This window comes from Hypanus sabinus, chromosome 3 (genome assembly GCF_030144855.1).
Source record: "Hypanus sabinus isolate sHypSab1 chromosome 3, sHypSab1.hap1, whole genome shotgun sequence".
Lineage (NCBI taxonomy): Eukaryota > Metazoa > Chordata > Chondrichthyes > Myliobatiformes > Dasyatidae > Hypanus > Hypanus sabinus.
The window spans coordinates 95569512-95597026 of NC_082708.1; the positions used below are offsets into that span (position 1 = coordinate 95569512).

At 43.7% G+C, this 27515-nt stretch overlaps 1 protein-coding gene across 7 annotated transcripts in view; it reads left to right on the forward strand.

Annotated features, from left to right (window-relative positions):
- The window catches only part of slc2a9l2 (solute carrier family 2 member 9, like 2), a 408559-nt gene that overhangs the window by 47514 nt on the left and 333530 nt on the right, over positions 1–27515 (forward strand). For all 7 annotated transcript variants that reach the window (XM_059964824.1, XM_059964823.1, XM_059964828.1 and 4 more), the window contains one exon: positions 13748–13908. In XM_059964824.1, the coding sequence (XP_059820807.1) occupies positions 13748–13908 (161 nt within the window). The remainder of the gene's footprint in view (positions 1–13747; positions 13909–27515) is intronic.

Consider the following 27515-nt stretch of genomic DNA (forward strand, 5'->3'; position numbering starts at 1 on the left):
CTGTCTTTTGTCTCTCTTTTAGCCAGACGGGCAGTCCTACTTAGGTGGCGGGATGCTGCCCCGCCCACTCATGCTCAGTGGCTCAGAGACATTATGTCCTGTTCAGACCTTGAAAAGATTCATTATTCACTTCTTAATTCAGACATAAAGTTCCAAAGGGTGTGGGTACCTTTTCTTGAATATTTCCCACTTAGTTTCAAGGTCTATCCCTTTTTTTCCCTTCTGCATACTTCTAGCTTCTTTCAGTTAAGATTTACGGTATCTGATGTGGAAACATATAATAGCCCAGATAGTAGGCAATATACCTTTTTTTTATGAATACAGCTCTGTGGAGATAAAAGTTCTGATTAACTTTTCTATCAATTGTAAGGTAGGCTTGGAGTTGGGGAATGGGAGGGTGAGGTGGTAACTATATATGATTCTACCATGGGTGCTTTTCTTTAACCGTTGTGAACTGTACATTTGGTACTTTTGTTTTGCACTCTACAAACTTTTTTACTACTTTTTTTTTCATTGTAGAAACTAATAAAAAAATTTTTAAAAAAGGATCATTGGGAGATGTGGGGTACTCGATGGTTCCTCCATGTTCTGACATACAAAGTGGGCATAGAAGGCTCATCTGGAAGCAAAGTTCTTCTCTCTCCCATGTCATTTGATTTAACTTCGTAGAAGGTAATTGCATTCTGCTGGTGATAATTGGGCCGGGTTTTATTCAAACAGGCCTGATTGAGGTCTGACTCCAGTTTGAAATGCATTGGATGGGCTGTGATTTGTATGGAGATAACATCATGCAGCATCGAAGGTCAGCCGCTGTTGGTACATAAACTGCAGTCAGGATACACAGAAAAACTCCTGTGATAAATAGAATGGATAACATTTAGCTGTTAGGTGTTACAAGCTGGTGGAACACGAGTTAAACAGCACCAATGAGAGTTAACGCGACACCTCCTCCCTTTGCCTTTCCTAAGTCCACAGTTCGGTCCATTCTATGAATCATGAATCCTGCTGCATCCGGCATTTTCAGAGAAAGCCACATTTTGATACCACAGACTTTCACCTGCCTCAGATACGGCAGTCTTGCCCTCAGATTCTCAGCCTTGTTCTCTAGTTACTGCACATTTGCAACTAGATGCTGGGTAAAGGACAGCTCAGCCCTCTGCATTTCAGCTTGGATTGGATCCCCCCCCCCTCTCCTGTCTTGCTTTCAGCCATGGCAATGAGCCTTAAACCCTGAGCGGTCTGAGTTCTTCAGTCGATTGTGAGATCTGAAGTTCTTTGAGGTGATTTAAGTCTGTTGTTTGGGGGAAAGTTACATGCTGCAGATTACAGTGAAAGTAATTCAAAAGAAGTATTTTCGGATAAATGTTGAAGCAATTTTCTGCAGCCCATTGAAAGCTACTGATGATCACTGGCGCCATTTGTTAAACACCATGTGATCACTGGCGCCATTTGTTAAACACCATGTGATCACTGGTGCCATTTGTTAAACACCATAATGGTGTTCCGCTTTTCCTAAGCCTTAACCGTATGGTTTATAAAATTAACCATGACAGCAGTAGAATTTACAAACACATGGAAAGTCTTTTGCACCTGCAGTAAAGTGATGAAGATCTGATTGAAAATCCTGGTGGCTCAGGGTGAGACTCAGTAAGTTTTGTTTCTGATACACCTTTCAGCTTCGTTGTTTTCTGTGCTTCCTATAAACACACTGAGGACCAGTTTTCATGGCCTACGTTAGACTTACTTGTTGAAAATTAAGATTATTGTATATCAGTGTAACATTTTTAATTATGTTAATGAGGTATGTCATTGCAATAATGTAGAATAGTTTGGAAAATCTGAAAATCCAGCAACATCAAACTCTCAAGAACTCAGATTGTACTCTGTTATAGAAAACATGGAACAGTAGGCTGAGAATTGGTGGGCACAGAGGAGAGGATAGTCGACTGATAATTGGTGAGCGCTGGAATACACAGAGGGAGGACGGTAGGCTGATAATTGGGGAATGTTCGATTATACAGAGGGGAGGACGATAGGTTGATAATTGGTGAATACTGTATTACACAGTTGTTGTTGATGAGGACAGTAGGTTGGTAATTGGTGAATGCTTTATTACACAGGGGAGGACAGTAGGTTGATAATTGGTGAGTGTTGTATTGCACAGAGAGGAGGACAGTAAGCTGATAATTGGTGAATGTTGTATTGCACAGAGAGGAGGACAATAGGTTGATAATTGGTGAGTGTTGTATTGCACAAAGGGGAGAACAGTAGATTGATAATCCGTGAAAGTTGTATTGCACAGAGAGGAGGACAATAGGTTGATGATTGGTGAATGTTGTATTACACAGGTGGTTGTTGATGAGGACGGTAGGCTGATATTTGGTGAATGTTGTATTACACAGAGGGGAGGACAGTAGTTTGATAATTGGTGAATGCTGTTTTGCACAGAGAGGAGGACAGTAGGCTGATAATTGGTGAATGTTGTATTACACAGAGGGGAGGCCAGCAGGTTGATAATTGATGAGTGTTGTATTGCACAGAGAGGAGGACAGTAGGCTGATAATTGCTGAATGTTGTATTGCACAGAGAGGAGGACAGTTGGTAGATAATTGGTGAATGTTGTCTTGCAGAGAGAGGAGGACAGTCGGTTGATAATTGGTGAATGCTGTATTGCACAGGTTGTTGATGAGTACGGTAGGTTGATAATTGGTGAGTGTTGTATTGCAGAGAGATGAGGACAGTAGGTTGATAATTGATGACTGCTGTATTGCACAGGTGGTTGTTGATGAGGACGGTAGGTTAATAATTGGTAAATGCTGTGTTGTACGGAGCGGAGGACAGTAGGCTGATAATTGGAGAACATATTACACAGAGGGGAGGATAGCAGGTTGATAATTGGTGACTGCTGTATTGCACAGAGAGGAGGACAGTAGGTTGATAATTGGAGAACGTATTACACAGGGGAGGATAGCAGGTTGATAATTGGTGAGTGTTGTATTGCATAGAGAGGAGGACAGTAGGTTAATAATTGGTGAAATCCGTATTGCACAGGTTGTTGATGCGAACAGTAGGTTGATAATTGGTGAATGCTGTGTTGTACGGAGAGGAGGACAGTAGGCTGATAATTGGAGAATGTATTACACAGAGGGGAGGACAGCAGGTTTATAATTGGTGAGTGTTGTATTGCACAGAGCGGAGGACAGTTGGTAGATAATTGGTGAGTGCTGTATTATAGAGAGAGGAGGAAAGTAGGTTGATAATTGATGAGTGTTGTATTGCACAGAGTGGAGGACAGTATGCTGATAATTGTTGAGTGTTGTATTGCACAGAAGGGAGGACAGTAGTTTGATAATTGGTGAATGCTGTTTTGCACAGAGAGGAGGACAGTAGGCTGATAATTGGTGAATGTTGCATTACACAGAGGGGAGGCCAGCAGGTTGATAATTGATGAGTGTTGTATTGCACAGAGAGGAGGACAGTAGGCTGATAATTGCTGAATGTTGAATTGCACAGAGAGGAGGACAGTTGGTAGATAATTGGTGAATGTTGTCTTGCAGAGAGAGGAGGACAGTCGGTTGATAATTGATGACTGCTGTATTGCACAGGTGGTTGTTGATGAGGACGGTAGGTTAATAATTGGTAAATGCTGTGTTGTACGGAGCGGAGGACAGTAGGCTGATAATTGGAGAAAGTATTACACAGAGGGGAGGATAGCAGGTTGATAATTGGTGACTGCTGTATTGCACAGAGAGGAGGACAGTAGGTTGATAATTGGAGAACGTATTACACAGGGGAGGATAGCAGGTTGATAATTGGTGAGTGTTGTATTGCATAGAGAGGAGGACAGTAGGTTGATAATTGGTGAGTGTTGTATTGCATAGAGAGGAGGACAGTAGGTTGATAATTGGTGAGTGTTGTATTGCATAGAGAGGAGGACAGTAGGTTGATAATTGGTGAGTGTTGTGTTATGCAGAGGGAAGGACAGTAGGTTGATAATTGGTGAATGCTGTACTGCAGAGGTTGTACTTGATAAGGACGGCAGTTTGACAATTAGTGAATGCTGCGATTCACGGAGAGGAGGACAGTAGGCTGATAATTGGTGAGTGTTGTATTGCAGAGAGAGGAGGACAGTAGGTTGATAATTGGTGAGTGTTGCAGAGAGAGGAGGACTGTAGGTTGATAATTGGTGAGTGCTGTATTGCACAGGTGGTTGTTGATGAGGACGGTAGGATGATGATTGTTGAACGTTGTATTACACAAATGGACGGATCGTAGGTTGATAATTGGTGAATGTTGTATCGCACAGGTTGTTGTTGATGAAGACGGTTGGCTGATAATTCATGAATGCTGTATTACACAGTTTTTTGTTGATGAGGACCGTCGGCTGATAATTGGTGAATATTGTATTACACAGAAAAAGGGACAGTAGGTTGATAATTGGTGGGTGTTGCATTACACAGAGGGAAGGACAGTCGATTGATAATTGGTGAATGCTGTATTGCACAGGTTGTTGTTAATGAGGACAGTAGGTTGATAATTGGTGAATGTATTATACAGGTTGTTTTTGATGAGGATGGTAGGGTTGATAATTGGTGAGTGTTGTATTGCAGAGAGATGAGGACAGTAGGTTGATAATTGGTGAATGCTGTATTGCACAGGTGGTTGTTGATGAGGACGGTAGGTTGATAATTGGTGAATGCCGTGTTGTACGGAGCGGAGGACAGTAGGCTGATAATTGGAGAACATATTACACAGAGGTGAGGACAGCAGGTTTATAATTGGTGAGTGTTGTATTGCACAGTTTGTTAATGAGGACAGTGGGTTGATAATTGGTGAATGTTGTATTATACAGGTTGTTTTTGATGAGGACGGTAGCTTGATACTTGGTGAGTGTTGTATTGCACGGAGGGGAGGACTGTAGGTTGATAATTGGTGAATGCTTTATTGCACAGGTTGTTGATGAGGACGGTAGGTTGATAATTGGTGAATGCTGTGTTGTATGGAGAGGAGGGCAGTAGGCTGATAATTGGAGAACGTATTACACAGAGGGGAGGACAGTAGGTTTATAATTGGTGAGTGTTATATTGCACAGAGTGGAGGACAGTATGCTGATAATTGTTGAGTGTTGTATTGCACAGAGGGGAGGACAGTAGGTTGATAATTGGTGAGTGCTGTATTAAACAGGTTGTTGTTGACAAGGGCGGTAGGTTGATAATTGGTGAATGCTGTGTTGCACGGAGAGGAGGACAGTAGGCTGATAATTGGTGAATGTTGTATTATACAGGTTGTTATTTATGAGGACAGTAGGTTGATAGTTGTTGAATGCTTTATTACACAGAGGGGAGGGCGGTCGGTTAATAATTGGTGAAATCCGTATTGCACAGGTTGTTGATGCGGACAGTAGGTTGATAATTGGTGAATGCTGTGTTGTACGGAGAGGAGGACAGTAGGCTGATAATTGGAGAATGTATTACACAGAGGGGAGGACAGCAGGTTTATAATTGGTGAGTGTTGTATTGCACAGAGCGGAGGACAGTTGGTAGATAATTGGTGAGTGCTGTATTATAGAGAGAGGAGGAAAGTAGGTTGATAATTGATGAGTGTTGTATTGCACAGAGTGGAGGACAGTATGCTGATAATTGTTGAGTGTTGTATTGCACAGAAGGGAGGACAGTAGTTTGATAATTGGTGAATGCTGTTTTGCACAGAGAGGAGGACAGTAGGCTGATAATTGGTGAATGTTGTATTACACAGAGGGGAGGCCAGCAGGTTGATAATTGATGAGTGTTGTATTGCATAGAGAGGAGGACAGTAGGTTGATAATTGGTGAGTGTTGTGTTATACAGAGGGAAGGACAGTAGGTTGATAATTGGTGAATGCTGTACTGCAGAGGTTGTACTTGATAAGGACGGCAGTTTGACAATTAGTGAATGCTGCGATTCACGGAGAGGAGGACAGTAGGCTGATAATTGGTGAGTGTTGTATTGCAGAGAGAGGAGGACAGTAGGTTGATAATTGGTGAGTGTTGTATTGTACAGAGAGGAGGACAGTATGCTGATAATTGGTGAATCCTGTATTACACAGATTGTTGTTGATGAGGACCGTCGGCTGATAATTGGTGAATCCTGTATTCCCCAGGTTGTTGTTGATGAGAACCGTCGGCTGATAATTGGTGAATGTTGTATTACACAGAGTGGAGGACAGTAGGTTGATAATTTGTGAATGTTGTATTGTACAGAGAGGAGGATAGTAGGTTGATAATTGGTGAATGCTGTACTGCACAGGTTGTTGTTGAAAGGACGGTAGGTTGATAATTGGTGAGTTTTGTATTACACAGAGGGAAGGATAGTAGGTTGATAATTGTTGAATGCTGTATTGCACAGGTTGTTGTTGATAAGGACAGTAGGTTTATAATTGGTGAAAGCTGTGTTGCACGGAGAGGACAGTAGGCTGATAATTTGTGAATGTTTGTATTACACAGAGGGGAGGCCAGCAGGTTGATAATTGGTGAATGCTGTATTGCACAGAGAGGAGGACAGTCGGCTGATAATTGTTGAATGTTTTATTACACAGAGGGGAGGACAGTTGGTTGATAATTGGTGAGTGCTGTATTAAACAGGTTGTTGTTGATGACGGTAGGTTGATAATTGGTGAATGCTGTATTACACAGGTTGTTGTTGATGAGGACGGTACGTTGATAATTGGTGAATGCTGTGTTGTACGGAGAGGAAGACAGTAGGCTGATAATTGGTGAATGTTGTATTACACAGAGGGATGGACAGTAGGTTGATAATTGGTGAATGCTGTATTGCACAGGTTGTTGTTGATGAGGACGGTAGGCTGATAATTCATGAATGCTGTATTCTGCAGGTGGTTGTTGATGAGGATCGTCGGCTGATATTTGGTGAGTGTTGTATTACACAGATTGTTGTTGATGCGGACTGTAGGCTGATAATTGGTGAATGCTGTATTCCTCAGGTTGTTGTTGATGAGGACGGTAGGTTGATAATTGGTGAATGTTGTGTTGTACAGAGGGGAGGATGGTAGGTTGATAATTGTTGAGTGTTGTATTCCACAGAGAGGAGGACAGTAGGTTGATAATTGGTGAGTGTTGTATTGCAGAGAGAGGAGGACAGTAGGTTGATAATTGGTGAGTGTTGTATTGCAGAGAGAGGAGGACAGTAGGTTGATAATTGGTGAATGTTGTATTGCACAGGTGGTTGTTGATGAGGACGGTAGGTTGATAATTGTTGAATTTTGTATTACACATAGAGGAGGACAGTATGCTGATAATTGGTTAATGTTGTATTGCACTGAGAGGAGGACATTAGGCTGATAATTGGTGAATGTTGTATTACACAGAGGGGAGGCCAGCAGGTTGATAATTGATGAGTGTTGTATTGCACAGACAGGAGGACAGTCGGCTGATAATTGTTGAATGTTGTATTGCACAGAGAGGAGGACAGTACGTTGATAATTGGTGAGTGTATTGCAGAGAGAGGAGGATAGTAGGTTGATAATTGGTGAGTGTTGTATTGTACAGAGGGGAGGACAGTATGCTGATAATTGGTGAATCCTGTATTACACAGAGAGGAGGATAGTAGGTTGATAATTGGTGAGTGTTGTATTACACAGGTTGTTGTTGATAAGGACGGTAGGTTTATAATTGGTGAAAGCTGTGTTGTACGGAGAGGACAGTAGGCTGATAATTTGTGAATGTTTGTATTACACAGAGGGGAGGCCAGCAGGTTGATAATTGGTGAGTAGTGTATTGCACAGAGAGGAGGCCACTGGGCTGATAATTGCTGAATGTTGTATTGCACTGAGAGGAGGACAGTAGGTTGATAATTGGTGAATGTTGTATTGCAGAGGGAGGAGGACAGTAGGTTGATAATTGATGAGTGTTGTATTGCAGAGGGAGGAGGACAGTAGGTTGATAATTGATGAGTGTTGTATTGCACAGAGAGAAGGACAGTAGGTTGATAATTGGTGATTGTTGTATTGCAGAGAGAGGAGGACAGTAGATTGATAATTGGTGACTGCTGTATTGCACAGGTGGTTGTTGATGAGGACGATAGGATGATAATTGGTGAATGTTGTATTACACAGGGGTGGACAGTATGCTGATAATTGCTGAATGTTGTATTGCACAGATTGTTGTTGATGAGGACTGCATGCTGATAATTGGTGAATGTTGTATTACACAGTGGGGAGGACAGTGTGCTGTTAATTAGTGAATGCTGTATTCCACAGGTGGTTGTTGATGAGGACCATCGGCTGATATTTGGTGAGTGTTGTATTACACAGGTTGTTGTTGATGCGGACGGTAGGCTGATAATTGGTGAATGCTGTATTCAACAGGTTGTTGTTGATGAGGACCGTCGGCTGAGAATTGGTGAATGCTGTATTACACAGATTGCTGTTGATGAGGACGGTAGGTTGATAATTGGTGAATGTTGTATTACACAGTTTGTTGATGAGGACAGTGGGTTGATAATTGGTGAATGCTGTATTACACAGTTTGTTGATGAGGACAGTGGGTTGATAATTGGTGAATGTTGTATTATACAGTTTGTTGATGAGGACGGTAGGCTGATAATTGGTGAATGTTGTAATACAGAGAGCGGAAGACGGTAGGTTGATAATTGGTGAATGCTGTATTGCACAGAGAGGAGGACAGTAGGCTGTTAATTGGTGAATGTTGTATTACGTAGAGGGGAGGACAGTAGGTTGATAATTGGTGAATATTGTAATACAGAGAGGGGAAGACGGTAGGTTGATAACTGGTGAATGCTGTATTGCACAGGTTGTTGTTGATGAGGATGGTAGGTTCATCATTGGTGAATGATGTATTACACAGGCTGTTGTTGATGAGGAGCATGAAATGTGTTTTCTGAGCATTGAATGGACTTGCTCATCTTGGGCTGTGATGGCAGCCTCTCCCTCCTGAATTAGCTCCCCCAACTTACTGGCTGCTGAAACTAGCCTACTTCGCAGACATTTTTCATTATTTGAACTAGTTGAACCAATCTCTGAAAGGCCTTGGAGAAAATGTTTTGACTGCAAGTGTCAAGGTTCTTGGATTTCAAAGGAAACAATCTTTGGAAAAATCATGTTGCAAAAGGGAATCAAGAAATGCTCGAGAGGGAATCAACTGCTGCTTGAGCTTGAGAGTGAGGAAGGATATCAGAGAGTCTCGAGTCTTATTGAAATCCACCTGGAAGAACTGTAGAACAAAATAGAAGAGTATTTTCCCTCCCTTTCAACACCAGTGATTGACTGAGTGAGGGGCCCTTTCTCTGAATCTTCTGCTCAACCTGAGAACGTGAGTTTGAGAGAAGATGAAGAACTCTGTCAGCTGCCCTCTGAATGTGCACTCAAAATGAGATTTACTGACCTGACCTGGACATGTTCTGGATTTCTGTGAAAGAAGAGTGTCCTGTCATTTATAGCAAAGCAATGAACGGTTTTCTGCAGTTTCAACTTCTTACATGTGTTTAACAAGCATCAAGAGTAAGGATAGAAATCATTTCATTTTGGTTGAAGGTGAAATCCGTGTGTCCTTATCTCAAGTTTGGCCCTGAACTGAGTATTTGTGCAGCAATAAAGAAGCACTGCTTTGACATGCTGGGCCTATATTTGAGCCTGATCATGTTACCTAGTAAGAAATGCGTTTTGCAAAGTCTTGTATAAATGTGTCTTGTGCTATATTTTCATTTATATTGTTGTGGCTTGTGGTAGTTGGTAACTTTACTATTCAACATATCAATACATTTTCATCTTATAAATAGCATTAATTAAAATCCATTTACAACTTTTATTTAAATTAAATACTTTAGGAATATTAAATTCCATTTTGGCTTAAGCTAGTTATTTAACAGAAATTTGTTATGTTTGCATTATGAGTTTTTAAGATTTATGAAAGGAAATGAGAAAGACATTTCAAGAAAGGTAAGCTAAGCTTAACCACCTGTTTGTTTTCAAGAAAGGTTGGCTAAAAATTCAGTCTCTACTCAAAAGAGCATTGACAATTATTTTTGGATTATTATATCTACAACTTACTGATCATGCTAATGTACTGTGAGCTCTGGATATAGTAATTTTTACACAGGGGTTCCTTGAGACCTGAAAATTATTTCAAGGGTTCCCCCAGGACAAATAGGTTGGGAAAGGCTGTCTATAGTATTTGATATTACCACCCTCAGGAAAAGACTGATGACCTCTCTTATCTTAGTCTGATGTTCAGTCCTGGAAAAGAAGTAGTTCAATCCCAGTTTGCCCTTGGCATTGACAAAAATTGCAGATAGAAAACTCAAATAAACAATACAGAAAATCTTGTAAAAACTCAACAGGTCAGGCAGGATCTATGGAAGGAATAAATGAGTTAATGTTTGAGATCTAAAGACCTTGAATCAGAACTGGGAAAGGGATAAAAACATGCTATCTTGAAGTTACAGGGAGAGAGCGAAAGTGTAGATATTATTTACTACCATCTTAGACTATTAAATGCTGGCCTTGCCTGAGACGTTTGTGTCCTGAAAATAAATAATAAAAGTTAAGATAATACTATTGTAAGTTAGATTTGGAGCTTGCTTATGGGATTCATTGTGAACTACAAACCAGGGTAGTTCAGTGTCCAGGGGAATATGGTGGAACATAAATGGCTAGGAGCATAAATCCACAGTTCACCGAAAATAGCATCTCGGGTGGATAAGATGGTAAAGGAGGTGTTTGGTACTCTGCTATTCATTAAGTTTAGGAGTATGTCACAGTTTTATATTTCGAGGATCATTACCTTGCCATGGTGGAGAGGCTTGTGAGATCCTGAGAATGATACCGTTTGGACTTCAGCCATCTGGCATTTAACTCCTGGCAGGGTCACCCATGGCAGTAAGCTCAAGGGGGGATCCAACCAAGGTGGAGCTGGTTAAAATGATGACTCATTACAATGGCATTGTAGGGTCCCCAGTCATCTTGCATTCCATGCCACTGGACCTGACACGGTCAGTCAAGGACCATGTGGTGGCATCAGCCTCTGCACATTAAACAAAGCCATGCTTAGGCTTTTTCATTGAGGGAATCCACCTTACATTTGCATAAGATCTCCATTCTTCACTCCCAGATGAGCTAACACCTTTTATACACAGTTTGAAAGGTTCAAAGGTTCATTGATTACAGTACATAGCTCTGAAATTCTTCTTCTCCAGCTAGCCATGAAACCAAGAAAGAAAAGAAAGGCAGCATGATCATCAACCCCAAAACCCCTCCAGCAGAAAAAGCAAACAAAATGGAACAGGCACATTATTCCCTAAATCTCCACCCCCACAAAAAAAAGAGAAAGATCAGGTGGAAAAACACAGAATACAAAAAACTATAAGACTGGGAAAAGTCTGTAGTCCAAGTCCACATCCAAAACGCAGAAAACCTGGGCAACGTTCTCTAGCCACAGCAGCAGGACCCTCCCCCTCTGGTTGCTTTGCAGATCAATCCATAGTGATCAAAAAGCTTGCAGCCTGTGCTCACCTTCTGTATTTGCATCTCCCTCATTACTTTAATCAATGCACAATGCAAGCTTTAATCGGTGAGATGGAGTCCCAACTTTGGCTTGTGTCCTGCCCCGCAGCCTTCTTGGCACGATGTTCCCACACGCTGCTGCTGCCTCTCAGAGACAGCAGAGTACTGGAACATCCAAACAATCTTCAAAGAGCAAATCACTGGCTCCACCAGTTCCAGAATCACTTCCAAGACAAAAAACAAAAGAAGTGAAATATATGGTCTATTCAGAAGATGTTGATCAGAGGAGCAGGTGGCATCTTGACTGGTAAATCAAAAGGGAGAATAAAATACGGCTATGAGGATCCCTGCAGCACCTGGTGACCCTGTGATCGTCTGTCTCGGAGGCCGAGCTCAGAATGTCTTTTGAGAAAGTGAATCCTGAGATTCACAGGCCCAGATGGTGTACCTGGCAGGGTTCTGAAAACCTGTGCCAACCAACTGGCACGTGTGTTCAAAGATTTTCAATCTCTCATTGCTGCAGTTGCTTCAAAGGGGCAGCATTTATACCAGTACCCAAGAGGAGCAGGGTGAGCTGCCATAGCACCCACAGCTATGGTGATGAAGTGCTTTGAGAGGTTAATTATGGCTAGAAGGACCTGGACCCATTGCAAATTGTCATTTGCCACCACAGGTCGACAGTGGATGTGATCTCATTGGCTTTTCATGTGGCCTTGGATCACCTGGACAATATTAATAATTACGCCAAGGTGCTGTTTATTGACTACAGCTCAGTGTTTAACACCATTATTCCTACAGTTCTGATCAAAAAGCTGCAAAACGTGGGCCTCTGTACCTCCCTCTGCAACTGGATCCTCAACTTTCACACCAGAAGACAGCATTCTGTGCGAAATTGAAATAACATCTCCACCCTGCTGACAATCAACAGTGGTGCACCTCAGGAATTTGTGCTGGGACTACTCCTGTTCTCTCACTACACCCATGACTCTGTGGCTAGGTACAGCTCAAATGCCATCTATAGATTTGCTGACAATACAAACTGTTGTTGGCAGAATTTCAGATAATGATGAGAAAGTATACAGGAGCGAGATTGAGATATAGGCATCCATTAGTCCTGTGAGACCATGGATTTGTGCCTTGGAAGGTTTCCAAGGCGCAAACCTGGGCAGAGTTGTATGGGAGACCGGCAGTTGCCCATGCTGCAAGCCTTCCCCACTCCACACCACCGATGTTGCCCAAGGGAAGGGCACTAGGACCCAGGATACCAGTGTCATCGCAGAGCAATGTGTTAAGTGCCTTGCTCAAGGACACAACATGTTGCCTCAGCTGAGGCTCGAACCAGTGACCTTCAGATCACTAGACCGATGCCTTATCCACTAGACCACGTGCCAACACCGAGATATATCTGCTAGTTAAGTGATGTCACAGCAACAACCTTACACTCAATGTCAATCAGACTAAGGAACTGATTGTGGATTTAAGGATGAGACGAGGGAACACGTACCAGTCTGCAAAGAGGGATCAGAAGTGGAAAGGGTGAGTAGCTTCAAGTTCCTGGGTGCAATATCTCTGAGGATCTATTCTGGGCCCAATATATTGATGCAGTTACAAAGAAGACATGTTAGCAGCTATATTTCATTAGGAGTTTGATGAGATTTGGTGCGGTATGTTACTGTAAGTTACTGTAATTCAGTTAGATTATGTATTACAATGTACTGCTACTGAACAGTACATTCTGTGACAGGCCAGTGATAATAATTCTAATTCTGATTCCAAGTCTGATTCCAATAATTCTAAGTCCATAACAATTTACAGATAATTATGCACAGTGCACTTGAAGTGACTAATGAATTTTGAGACAACTGAACTTAAAATGATTTTTCTGAGAGAATGATATATACTCATAACACAGTTTTTGTTGTTGAAGAGGTTGTTCAGTCGTCTGTTACTAAAATTTTATTCATACCACAACTTGGATTTTCAGTTTAAATACCTTTTGTGTTCCTTAAGGTGTAAATAAAAGTGACTTAGTTGCTCTTGGAAATTTTGGCAAAAAGTGAAGATTGAAAATTGATTGATATTTAGTGCGGTTAAAGTTCTGAATTGCAGATTTACAACATTATTCCTTTGTAGGAAATACAAAATGAACATACTGAATAATCAGTGTTGGTTGGATTAATTTGCTATGTGATTTTAAAAAAATACTTAGTGATGTACTTTTCTTTTCTTTCAGTTTGTTAAAAGCTTTTGCAATGAATCATGGATAAGGCACTTTGGAACAGCAATAGAAACCAAATCGCTAACCCTTCTTTGGTCTGTAACCATCTCCATTAATGCCATCGGTGGTCTATTTGGGGCACTTATTGTAATCCCTCTATTGAAATATTTGGGAAGGTATGTGGACTTAAAATGACCTAAAGAAATGCTTGTTGCTTTCTAATTGTTGGCTTGCCGTATTCGTTATAATGCACTTTCCTAATTTATTTGTAACTATAAATTATCTTCAAGTGGCTATTGGAGATTTTGGATGTGAATGTATTGAATGAGTTAATGAATTAGAGAATTAAACCGTTCTTGGAAAGCATCCTTAAGCTGAGAAGTAGATAATTTTTGGCCTGCAAATAACAGTTTTCAATTTCCACTGGAACCTTCAACAAATTACTTAAGTGGATTCGCAGAGCATTTCATAGGGTGTTCCAGTGCATGTCCTATAATCCTGAGAGGTATTTCAAAAGCAAGCACAACCATACCCTCAGTGGAAGTCAGGTGTTTATTGTATCCCTAAAGATATATTTATAAAGCTCCTTTCAGGACCATAGTCATGTCAAGGTGCCTCACAGTCACTGAAGTAGGCCTTCTTGTGAAGTGTGAAACTGAAGAGAGATGTTTGCCAAGTCTGGTAATTTTCATGACTGTGCCACTGATTATCCCTGGTGTAGTTTGACTCTCCAAAGATAAGGTTAACATTAGATAAGTGAAGGAAAGCAGTTGCTCTTTCCCATCTCACAATATTGGCTTACTAGTGAATCCATTCTTTGCTGAAATGTTGAAAAGTGACAGCGAGCTGAGGACAGGGCACTTGAGATGTTAGAATGCAATGGAAATGAAAATAGTGTGCAGAGAAATTTGTTTTTCAAGTAGTAATTTTTCACTGCTTCACAAAATTCTTACTTGGTTTAAGGCTTAATGAATGTGAAATGCACAGGCTGTGTTCAACTCTCCCAGTATTGAATAAGAAGACAAAAGGAATCAGTTGTTAGATATTCAGAATTGTATTCTTCATTTCATTTTTTAATCTTTTTATTGATTTTCAAATAAAGAATATACAAATCAGAGGAGGAGTTTAGCAAACAGATAATATAAAAGACATATAAACAGCAATAAAAAAAACAAGTATATAATGTCAAAATGAAATAAGTAAAATATTATGCTGTTATATATACAATGGTCAAAAAAACTACAACTCCTCATAGCAATCATAAAAAAAGATTGGAAATTTTATTTGATTAAGGAAACCCCCCCCCCCCACTAACTAAACTGAAACAAAAAAAAGAAAGAAAAAAGAAAGAAAAAGAAAGATTGGGCAGTCCAATTGAGGGTAAAATTTTAAAAGAGAGAGAAAAAAAAACCATCCTTCCAGTCATCTCCGAACCTTCAAGGATAAAGATTTTCGAGGGAGAGGGAGAATGTGAAAATATTGAATAAAGGGTTGCCAGACCTGTTGAAAATTAAAGGATCTATCAAATGTCTGGCTTTTAATTTTCTCCAAGCTTAGACATGACATAATGGAGGAGAGCCAATAAAAAACAGTGGGTGGGTTAGAGTCTTTCCAGTGTAGCAAGATAGCTCTCCTTGCCAGTAAAGTTGAAAAAGCTATCACATGTTGAGCGGAAGCAGACACTTTGCTTCCTTCCTCTGGAATAATCCCAAAAATTGCTATAAGTGAATTAGGTTGAATATCCACATCTATAACTTTAGATAATATTCCAAACACATCCCTCCAAAAATTCTTTAAACTTACACATGACCAAAACATATGAGTTAGAGTAGCCAGTTCTACGTTACATCTGTCACAGTTCCACGCTCTGCACGGAAGCCACACTGGCTTTCTGGGAGGAGACCTTGCTCAAGGTGTTGGAGAAGGCGATTAATCAGGACGTGAGCCAAGATCTTCCCAGCTATGGACAGGAGGGAGATGTCTCGGTGATTGTCACAAGACTGGTGGTTGCCTTTCCTCTTGCAGATGTGGACTATGCTGGCATCTTTCAACTGTTGCGGGACCTTTCTTTCATTCCACATAGACTGGAAGAGCTCAGTCAGCTTCTGCATCGTGAATGGGCCTCCTGCTTTGTAGACTTCAGCAGGGATTGCATCTGATCCTGGTGCTTTGCTACAACAAAATTGCCTGGTGGTTTTTCTGACTTCTTCTGTGGGGAGGTTGTCAAGGTCCAGGTTGATCTCCACCTGAGTTAGGTGAGCAATGACCTCATCATTGATTTTGGCAGGGCGGTTGAGGACCTGGTTGAAGTGTTCAGCCCATCTCTCCAAAATCTGCTTTTTCTCTGTCAGCAGCCGAGTCCCATCTCCACTGAGGAGGGGGGAGGAGCCAGAGGACTGAGGTCCATGCATAGCCTTCAAAGCGTCGTAGAAACGCTTGGTGTCATGACTGTCTGCGTAGCCCTGGATCGCATCGGCCTTATTGCTGAACCAGACATCCTGTGTCTCACAGAGTTTCTTCTGCACTTTGTCTTGCACTGGCGAAGGCATCCATCTTTGCTTGTGATGTGGGATCGTTCTGGTGTGCTCTGAACAGTTGGTGTTTCTCTGACAACAGTGCCTGCAACTCCTCGTCATTCTCATCGAACCAGTCTTGATGTCTACGGATTGCTGGTCCGAGGTGTTCGAGAGCGGTAGAATAGACTGCATCTCATGGTATTTGCCGCACGCCAACTCCAGGAAAAATGTCAAGAGCAGCACAGCGACCTCTTTATGACCTTCGTCGATCTGACCAAGGCATTTGATACGGTCAGCAGAGATGGCTTATGGAAGATAATGGAGAAGTTTGGCTGCCCTAGTAGGTTCATCACGATTGTTCAGCAGTTCCATGATGGCATGATGGTGAAAGTTTTGGATGATGGTGACGAGTCAGAAGCCTTCCCAGTGACGAACGGTGTGAAGCAAGGATGCGTTCTTGCCCCTACACTCTTTAGCATGGTCTTCTCTGCTCTGCTGAATGATGCCTTCTGCGATTGTCAGGATGCTATACATGTCAGATACAGGACTGGCGGTGGGTTATTCAACCTCCGGCGTCTACAGGCTGTTACAAAGGTAAAGGAAACTGTTGTCAGAGACCTCTTATTCGCTGATGATTGTGCCCTCAACGCCAGCACAGAGCAGAAGATGCAGCGAGAAATGGACTGCCTCTCATGAGCCTGTGACAACTTTGGACTTACAATCAGCACCAAAAAGACCGAAGTTATGTACCAGCCCGCACCCGGAAAGCCCTACCAGGAACCACACATCACAGTAAAGGGGCAGAAGCTACTGGCAGTGGACAGCTTTACTTTTCTGGGCAGTACTCTATCACGAATGGTGAACGTAGATGCAGAGATCAGCAACAGAATTGCCAAAGCCAGTGCCGCCTTTGGGAGACTCCGTGAGAATGTATGGGAGCAGAGAGGACTCAGCCTTACCACCAAGCTGAAGGTCTACCGAGCAGTGGTTCTCACCACCCTCCTCTATGCCAGTGAGACCTGGACTGTCTACAGTAGACACGCTAAACAGCTCTATCACTTCCACTTGAGCTGCCTCTGCAGACTTCTCCATGTACAATGGCAGGACAAAGTCCCAGACAGGGAGGTCCTGGAGCCGGCTAGCACCCACAGCGTCTACACCCTCCTACAGAAAGCCCAAGCCAGATGGGCTGGCCATGTCGTCAGGATGTCTGACAGTCGACTACCAAAACAGCTGCTGAATGGAGAGCTGAGCCAGGGCAAGCACTCAGTTGGAGGGCAGAAGAAACGTTTCAAAGACTGCCTCAAAATGTCCCTCAAAGACCTCAGCATCAATCCCAGTAGCTGGGAATCGCTTGCTCTGGACTGCCCAGCCTGGTGGAGCAGGACCACTAGAGGAGCGTATGCTGCAGAAATCAGACGCACCGCAAAGGCTCAGAGGAAACGCGCCATGCGCAGGGCTCGAACTACCTCCACTTCCACTACACCACCTACCCTCATGTGTCCCACATGTGGGCGAGCTTTCAGGGCCCGGATTGGCCTCACCAGTCACCTCCGGACCCACAGTCACAAACCCTCCACCTGACAGAAATAGTGGTCGTCTTCGACTCCGAAGGACGAACAACAACAACAACATCTGTCACAGATAGGGCTTATATTAGAAAAATATGCGCCAATTTATCTTTGGACATATGGGCCCTGTGTACTATCTTAAACTGAATTAAGATATAGCATGCGCAGATAGATGAATTATTGACTAAATAATAAATTTTACTCCATTGATTGTTTGAAAGTGAATGTTGAAGTTCTACTTCCCAGATGTGTTGAACCCTATCATTAGGCGACATGCGAGCATTCATTAACTGTTTATAAATGATAGCTATTAATTGTTTTTGAAAAGGTTTAAACTGAAAAATAGCATAAGCCAAATTTAAAGAGCAGGCCGAGGGATAATTTGGTTAAAAAATCACGTAAAAAATTTCTAACTTATAAATATCTGATGAAGCTGAGTACAGGGCTACGGTGGGAAACTTTGTCACATGGTGCGAGCAGAATCATCTGCAGCTTAATGTGAAGAAGACTAAGGAGCTGGTAGTGGACCTGAGGAGGGCAAAGGCACCAGTGACCCCTGTTTCCATCCAAGGGGTCAGTGTGGACATGGTGGAGGATTACAAATACCTGGGGATAAGAATTGACAATAAACTGGACTGGTCAAATAACACTGAGGCTGTCTACAAGAAGGGTCAGAGCCGTCTCTATTTCCTGAAGATACTGAGGCCCTTTAACATCTGCCGGATGATGCTGAGGATGTTCTACGAGTCTGTGGTGGCCAGTGCTATCATGTTTGCTGTTGCGTGCTGGGGCAGCAGACTGAGGGTAGTAGACAACAACAGAATCAACAAACTCATTCGTAAGGCCAGTAATGTTGTGGGGATGGAACTGGACTCTCTGGTGATGTCTGAAAAGAGGATGCTGTCCAAGTTGCCATATAACCATATAACAATTACAGCATGGAAACAGGCCATCTCAGCCATTCTAGTCCGTGCCGACACTCACAGTCACCTAGTCCCACTGGCCTGCACTCAGCCCACAACCCTCCATTTCTTTCCTGTCCATATACCTATCCAATTTTACTTTAAATGACAATACCGGACCTGTCTGTACCACTTCTACTGGAAGCTCGTTTAACACAGCTACCAGTCTCTGAGTAAAGAAATTCCCCCTCGTGTTACCCTTAAACTTTTGCCCCTTAACTGCCAAATCATGTCCTCTTGTTTGAATCTCCCCTACTCTCAATGGAAAAAGCCTATCCACGTCAACTCGATCTATCCCCCTCATAATTTTAAATACCTCTATCAAGTCCCCCCTCAACCTTCTACGCTCCAAAGAATAAAGACCTAACTTGTTCAGCCATTCCCTGTAACTTAGGTGTTGAAACCCAGGTAACATTCTAGTAAATCTTCTCTTTATTCTCTCTATTTTGTTGATATCTTTCCTATAATTCAGTGACCAGAACTGCACACAATACTCCAAATTCAGCCTTACCAATGCCTTATACAACTTTAACATTCCATCCCAACTCCTATACTCAATGCTCTGATTTATAAAGGCCAGCATACCAAAAGCTTTCTTAACCACGCTATCCACATGAGATTCCACCTTCAGAGAACTATGCACCATTATTCCTAGATCACTTTGTTCTTCTGCATTCTTCAGTGCCCTGCCATTTACCATGTATGTCCTATTTGGATTATTCCTACCAAAATGTAGCACTTCACACTTATCAGCATTAAACTCTATCTGCCCTCATTCAGCCCACTCTTCTAACTGGCCTAAATCTCTCTGCAAGCTTTGAAAACCTACTTCATTATCCACAACGCCACCTATCTTAGTATCATCTGCATACTTATTAATCCAATTTACCATCCCATAATCCAGATCATTAATGTATATGACAAACCACATTGGACCCAATACAGATCCCTGAGGCACGCCACTAGTCACCGGCCTCCAATCTGACAAACAGTTATCCACCACTTCTCTCTGGCATCTCCCATCCAGCCACTGTTGAATCCATTTTACTACTTCAATATTAATACCTAACGATTGAACCTTCCTAACTAACCTTCCATGCGGAACCTTGTCAAAAGCCTTACTGAAGTCCATATAGACAACATCCACTGCTTTACCCTCATCAACTTTTCTAGTAACCTCTTCAAAAAATTCAATAAGATTTGTCAAACATGACCCTCCACGCACAAATTCATGCTGACTATTCCTAAACAGACCCTGTCTATCCAGATAATTATATATACCATCTCGAAGAATACTTTCCATTAACTTACCCACCACTGACGTCAAACTGACAGGTCTGTAATTGCTAGGTTTACTCTTAGAACCCTTTTTAAACAATGGAACCACATGAGCAATACGCTAATCCTCCGGCACCATCCCCGTTTCTATTGACATTTGAAATATTTCTTTAAGAGCCCCTGCTATTTCTACACTAACCTCCCTCAAGGTCCTAGGGAATATCCTGTCAGGAGCCAGAGATTTATCCACTTTTATATTCCTTAAAAGTGCCAGTACTTCCTCCTCTTTATTTGTCATAGTTTCCATAACTTCCCTACTTGTTTCCCTTACCTTATACAATTCAATATCCTTCTCCTTAGTGAATACTGAAGAAAAGAAATTGTTCAAAATCTCCACCATCTCTTTCGGCTCCACACATAGCTGTTCACTCTGATTCTCTAAGGGACCAATTTTATCCCTCACTATCCTTTTGCGATTAATATAACTGTAGAAACCCTTTGGATTTATTTTCACCTTACTTGCCAAAGCAACCTCATATCTTCTTTTAGCTTTTCTAATTTCTTTCTTAAGATTCTTTTTACATTCTTTCTATTCCTCGAGCACCTCATTTACTCCATGCTGCCTGTATTTATTGTAGATCTCCCTCTTTTTCTGAACCAAGTTTCCAATATCCCTTGAAAACCATGGCTCTCTCAAACTTTTAATCTTTCCTTTCAACCTAACAGGAACATAAAGATTCTGTACCCTCAAAATTTCACCTTTAAATGACCTCCATTTCTCTGTTACATCCTTCCCATAAAATAATTTGTCCCAATCCACTCCTTCTAAATCCTTTTGTATCTCCTTAAAGTTAGCCTTTCTCCAATCAAAAATCTCAACCCTGGGTCCAGTCCTATCCTTCTCCATAATTATATTCAAACGAATGGCGTTGTGATCACTGGACCCGAAGTGCTCCCCAACACATACCTCCGTCATCTGATCTATCTCATTCCCGAACAGGAGATCCAACACTGTCCCTTCTCTGGTTGGTTCCTCTATGTATTGCTGCAAAAAACTATCCTGCACACATTTTACAAACTCCAAACCATCCATCCCTTTTACAGAATGGGCTTCCCAGTCTTTGTGTGGAAAATTAAAATCTCCCACAATCACAACCTTGTGCTTAACTACAAATATCTGCTATCTGCTTACAAATTTGCTCCTCCATTTCTTGCTCCCCATTAGGTGGTCTATAATACACCCCTACAAGTGTTACTACACCTTTCCCATTCCTCAATTCCACCCAAATAGACTCCCTGAATGAGCCCTCTAATCTGTCCTGCCAAAGCACCGCTGTAATATTTTCTGGGACAAGCAATGCAACACCTCCTCCTCTTGCCCCTCCGATTCTATCACACCTGAAGCAACAAAATCGAAGAGTATTTAGTTGCCAATCACACCCCTCCTGCAACCATGTTTCACTAATAGCTACAATATCATATTTCCAGGTATCAATCCATGCTCTAAGCTCATCCACCTTTCTTATAATGCTCCTAGTATTAAAATAGATGCATTTAAGAAACTTTCCACCTCTTCCTCTCTGTTTATCCCTAACAATGCAATCAACTTTATTATCTTTTTCTTCCTTCTTCCCTACATCTTTGGTCTGAGTGCTTCCCTTCTCTATCAGCTGCCTATCCTCCCTCACACACTGTCTATTAGCTTTCTCTATTTGTGAACTAACCTCCTCTCCCCTAGTCTCTTCAAATTGATTACCACCCCCCAACCATTCTAGTTTAAAGTCTCCCCAGTAGCCTTAGCAAATCTCCCCGCCAGGGTATTGGTCCCCCTCGGATTCAAGTGTAACCTATCCTTTTTGTACAGGTCACTCCTGCCCCAAAAGAGGTCCCAATGATCCAGAAACTTGAATCCCTGCCCCCTGCTCTAATCCCTCAGCCACACATTTATCCTCCACCTCATTCCATTCCTACTCTCACTATCATGTGGCACAGGCAGTAATCCCGAGATTACTACCTTTGTGATCCTTCTTCTCAACTCCCTTCCTAACTCCCTATATTCTCCTTTCAGGACCTCTTCCTTTTTCCTACCTATGTCATTGGTACCTATATGTACCACACCCTCTGGCTCCTCACCCTCCCACTTCAGGATATCTTGGACATGATCAGAAACATCCCGGACCCTGGCACCAGGGAGGCAAACTACCATCCGGGTTTCCTGATTGCGTTTACAAAATCGCCTATCCGACCCCCTAACTATCGAGTCCCCTATAACTACTGCCTTCCTCTTCCTTTCCCTACGCTTCTGAGCTCCAGGGCCAGACTCTGTGCCAGAGGCACAGCCACTGTTGCTTCCCCTAGGTAGGCTGTTCCCCCCCCCCCCCCAACAGTACTCAAACAGGAGGACTTATTGTCAAGGGGTACAGCCACTGGGGTACTCTCTAGTACCTGACTCTTCCACTTCCCCCTCCTAACCGTGACCCACTTGTCTGCCTCGTGTGGTCCTGGTGTGACCACCTGCCTGTAACTCCTCTCTATCAACTCCTCACTCTCCCTGACCAGAGGAAGGTCATCGAGCTGCAGCTCCAGTTCCCTAACACGGTCCCTTTGGAGCTGCAGCTCGGCGCACCTGGTGCAGATGTGGACGTCCAGGAGGCTAGTAGACTCCAGGACCTCCCACATCCGACACCGAGAACAACAAGCTGCTCTCACACTCATAATTCCCCCTTTCCTCAAATAACAGGAAAAAAACTGAAACCTAAACCTACCTTGCCTTGCTCGCTTCCGCCTCACCCCGCTGAGCCCAAGCCCTTCAGCCTTCACTCTGCTCCCAGCTCACTCCACTGCCTGCAAACGACGCTGCCCGCTGTATAAGGCTGTGTACTTTTTTAATCTTCCCCACTTTATTGTCCGCCGTCACACACCTGTGCAGTCCCGCCTCTCTTAACTCTGATGAGAATAAGAAAAATTCAAGATGGCTCCTGCCGCACTCCCATTCTGATCCTCCGACCTCCTTCTCCAAACAAAAAGCGATTCAGGATTTCTGCCCTTTTTAAATCTTCCCCGCTTCACTACCCGCCGTCACACGCCTGCGCAGTCCCGCCTCTCTTAACTCCGTTGAGAATAAGAAAAATTAAAGATGGTTCCTGCCGCACTCCCGTTCTGATCCTCCAACTTCCTTCTCCAAACGAGAAGGAATGTATGCTATGCATCTTGGACAGCGTCTCCCATCATAATGTACTTGTTAGGCACAGGAGTACATTCAGCCAGAGACTCATTACACTGAGATGCAACACTGAGCGTCATAGGAAGTCATTCCTGCCTGTGGCCATCAAACTTTACAACTCCTTCCTCGTAGTGTCAGACACCCTGAGCCAATAGGTTGGTCCTGGACTAATTTCCACTTGGCATTATTTACCTATTATTATTTAATTATTTATGGTTTCATATTGCTATATTTCTACGCTATTCTTGGTGCGACTGTAACAAAACCCAATTTCCCTCGGGATCAGTAAAGTATGCCTGTCTGTCTGTCACCTATCTTTGTAACATCTGCAAACTTTGCCACAAAGCCATCAATTCCATTATCCAAATCATTGACAAACAAAGTGAAAAGTAGCGGTCCCAATACTGACCCCTGAGGAACACCACTGGTCACTGGCAGTCAACCAGAAAAGGCCCCTTTATTCCCACTCACTGCCTCCTGCATGCTATCCATGCCAGTATCTTTCCTATAATACCATAGGATTTTATCTTATTAAGCAACCTCCTGTGTGGCATCTTGTCAAATGCCTTCAGAAAACCCAAGTAAATGACATCCACTGCCTCTCCTTTGTCCACCCTGCTTGTTACTTCCTCGAAGAACTCTTACCAGATTTGTCAGGCAGGATTTCCCTTTACAACAAATGCTAATTTTGACTTATTTATCATTACTCTCCAAGTACTTTGAAACCTCATCCTTAATCATGGACTCCAACACTTTTCCAACCACTGAGGTTAGGCTAACAGGCCTACAATTTCCTTTCTTGTGTTTTCCTCCATTTTTAAAGAGTGGAGTGACATTTGCAAACTTCCAGTCCTCTGGGACCATGCCAGAGTCAAGTGATTCTTGAGAGATCATGACCAACACATCTGTTATCTCTTGAGCAGCCTCTCTCAGGACTCTGGGATGTAGTCCATTTGGTCCAGGTCACTTATCCACCTAAAAACCTTTGAGTTTGCCTAGCACCTTTTCCTTTGTAGTAGTAATGGCACTCACTCCTGCTCCCTGACAGTCACAGACCTCTGGCACACTGCTAGTGTCTTCCACAGTGAAGAATGATGCAAAGTACCCATTAAGTTCAGCTGGCATTTCTTTGTCCCCTCATTACTACCTCACCACCATCACTCTCCAGTGGTCCAATATCAACTCTCACCTCCCTTTATGTAACTGCAAAAATCTTTTAGTATCCTGCTTTATATTATTGGCTAGTTTGCCTTCATATTTCAGCTTTTCCCTTCTTCTAAATTTTTTAGTTGCCTTTTGTTGGATTTTAAAAGCTTACCAATCAGACAACCTTGCTCTCATTTTTGCTAACTTTTATGCCCCTTTCTTGGTTTTTATGCAGTCCTGAACTTCCCCTGTCAGACATGGTTGTCTAATCCTGCCATTTGAGAATGACTTCTTCTGTGGGACTCTATCCTGAGCCTTGCGAACTCTTCCCAGAAACTGCTGCCATCTCTGCTCTGCCATCACCCCCACCAGTCTCCTCCTCCAATCCACCTGGGCAAGCTCCTCTCTCATGCCTCTGTAATTCCCTTTATTCCATTGCAATACTGATACATGTGGTTTATGCTTCTCTCTCTCAAATTGCAGTATGAATTCAATCAATTATGATCACTGCCTCCTAAGGGTTCCATTACATTAAGCTCCCTGAAAAGATCTGGGTTATTACACAACACCCAGTCTAAGATAGCCTTTCCCTGAGTTGGCTCGAGCACGAGCTGCTCTAAAAAGCCGTCTCATAGGCATTCAACAAATTCCCTCTCTTGTGACCCGACACCAAGTATATCCTTTGATGTTAAACTCCCAACTATGGTCTTTTTTCATCCTCCACTCAGTGGTGCCCACAAGATCATACCGACCAAGCTGTAAGTGCGCTTGAGTTTGTCCACCTTCTTCCAAATGCTACTTTCATTTAAATACAGCACCATCAAACCTGCATTCTTTGCCCTTATGAATTTTGGCCCTGTGGTTCATTTTAACTCTTTGATCCGTTTGCATTTGTATCCAATTATTAGTTTGTCTTTCCTTACATTCATGTTACATACATCATGTAAACCTGCTGGCTAATCCTCAGCGCAACCATTCCCCTGGCACTCCCAGCAGCTCTAGTAAACCTCCCCACAAGGATATTGGGCCCCTCGGATTCAAGTACAACATGTCTCTTTTGTACAGTTTACTCCTGCCCCAGATGAGGTCCCAATTATCCAGAAATCTGAATCCCTGCTCCTTTTCCAATTCTTCAGCCACACATTTATCTGTCTCATTCTATTCCTATCCTCACTGTCGCATGGCACAGGCAGCAATCCACAGATTACTACCCTTGAAGTCAATCTTTTCAGCTTCCTTCCTCACTCTGCGTTTTTTCAGAACTTTCTCCCTTTTTCTACCTATGTTGTTGTCTCCCCTTCACTGTGTCTCCGTGTCTCCCCGTCTCTGTGTCTCCGTCTCCCCCTTTCTGTGTCTCCGTGTCTCCGTTCACTGTGTCTCCGTGTCTCCTCCTCACTGTGACTTCCCTTCTCTGTGTCTCCCCCCACTGTGTCTCCGTGTCTCCGTTCACTGTGTCTCCGTGTCTCCTCCTCACTGTGACTTCCCTTCTCTGTGTCTCCCCCCACTGTGTCTCCCCCTCTCTGTCTCTCTGTGATTCCCTTCACTGTGTCTCCCTGTCTCCCCCTCACTGTGTCTTCCCCTTTCTGCGTCTCCGTGTCTCCCCCTCTCTGCGTCTCCATGTCTCCCCCTCACTGTGTCTCCCTGTCTCCCCCTCACTGTCTCCCTGTCTCCCCCTCACTGTGTCTCCCTGTCTCCCCCTCACTGTGTCTCCCTGTCTCCCCCTCTCTGTGTCTCCCTGTTTCCCCTCTCTGTGTCTCCCTGTTTCCCCTCTCTGTGTCTCCCTTCACTGTGTCTCCGTGTGTCCCTTCACTGTGTCTCCGTGTCTCCCTCTCACTGTGTCTTCCCCTCTCTGTGTCTCCCCCCCACTCTGTCTCCCCCCCTCTCTGTGTATTCCTGTCTCCCCTTCTCTATGTCTCCCTGTCTCCCTTCACTGTGTCTCCGTGTCTCCCCCTCTCTGTGTCTCCATTCACTATGTCTACCTTTCTCCCCCTCACTGTGTCTCCGTCTCCCCCCACTGTGTCTCCCTATCTCCCTGTCACTGTGTCTCCCTTCACTGTGTCTTCGTGACTCCCTTCACTGTGTCTCCATGTCTGCCCCTCTCTGTGTCTCCCCTCACTATGTCTCCCTGTCTCCCCCTCACAGTCTCCCTGTCTCCCCCTCACTGTGTCTCCGTCTCCCCCTCACTGTGTCTCCGTGTGTCCCCCTCACTGTTTCTCCGTGTCTCCCTTCACTGTGTCTCAGTGTCTCCCCCTCACTGTGTTTCCGTGTCTCCCCCTCACTGTGTTTCCGTGTCTCCCCCTCTCTGTGTCTCCGTGTCTCCCCCACTCTGTGTCTCCATGTCTCCCCCTCTCTCTGTCTCCGTTTCTCCCCGTCACTGTGTCTCCGTGTCTCTCCCTCACTGTGTCTCCGTGTCTCCCCCTCTCTGTGTCTCCGTGTCTCCCCCACTGTGTCTCCGTGTCTCTACCTCACTGTGTCTCCGTGTCTCTCCCTCACTGTGTCTCCGTGTCTCTCCCTCACGGTGTCTCCGTGACTCCCCCTCTCTGTGTCTCCGTTTCTCCCCCACACTGTGTCTCCGTTTCTCCCACTCTCTGTGTCTCCGTGTCTCACCAGCACTGTGTCTCCGTGTCTCCCCCACTGTGGCTCCCCCTCTCTCTCTCTCTGTGTCTCTCCCTCTCTGTGTCTCCCAGTCTCCCCCTCTCTGTGTCTCCCTTCACTGTGTCTCCGTTTCTCCACCTCACTGTGTCTCCGTGTCTCCTCCTCACTGTGTCTCCGTTTCTCCACCTCACTGTGTCTTCCTGTCTCCCCCTCACTGTGTCTCCCTGTCTCCCCCTCTCTGTGTCTCCGTGTCTTCCTTCACTGTCACTCCCTGTCTCCCCCTCTCTGTGTCTCTGTGTCTCCCTTCACAGTGTCTCCGTGTCTCCCCCTCACTGCGTCTCTGTGTCTCTCCCTCACTGCGTCTCCGTGTCTCTCCCTCACTGCGTCTCTGTGTCTCTCCCTCACTGCGTCTCCGTGTCCCCCCTCTCCGTGTCTCCCCCTCACCGTGTCACCGTGTCTCCCCCTCTCCGTATCTCCGTGACTCCATTCACT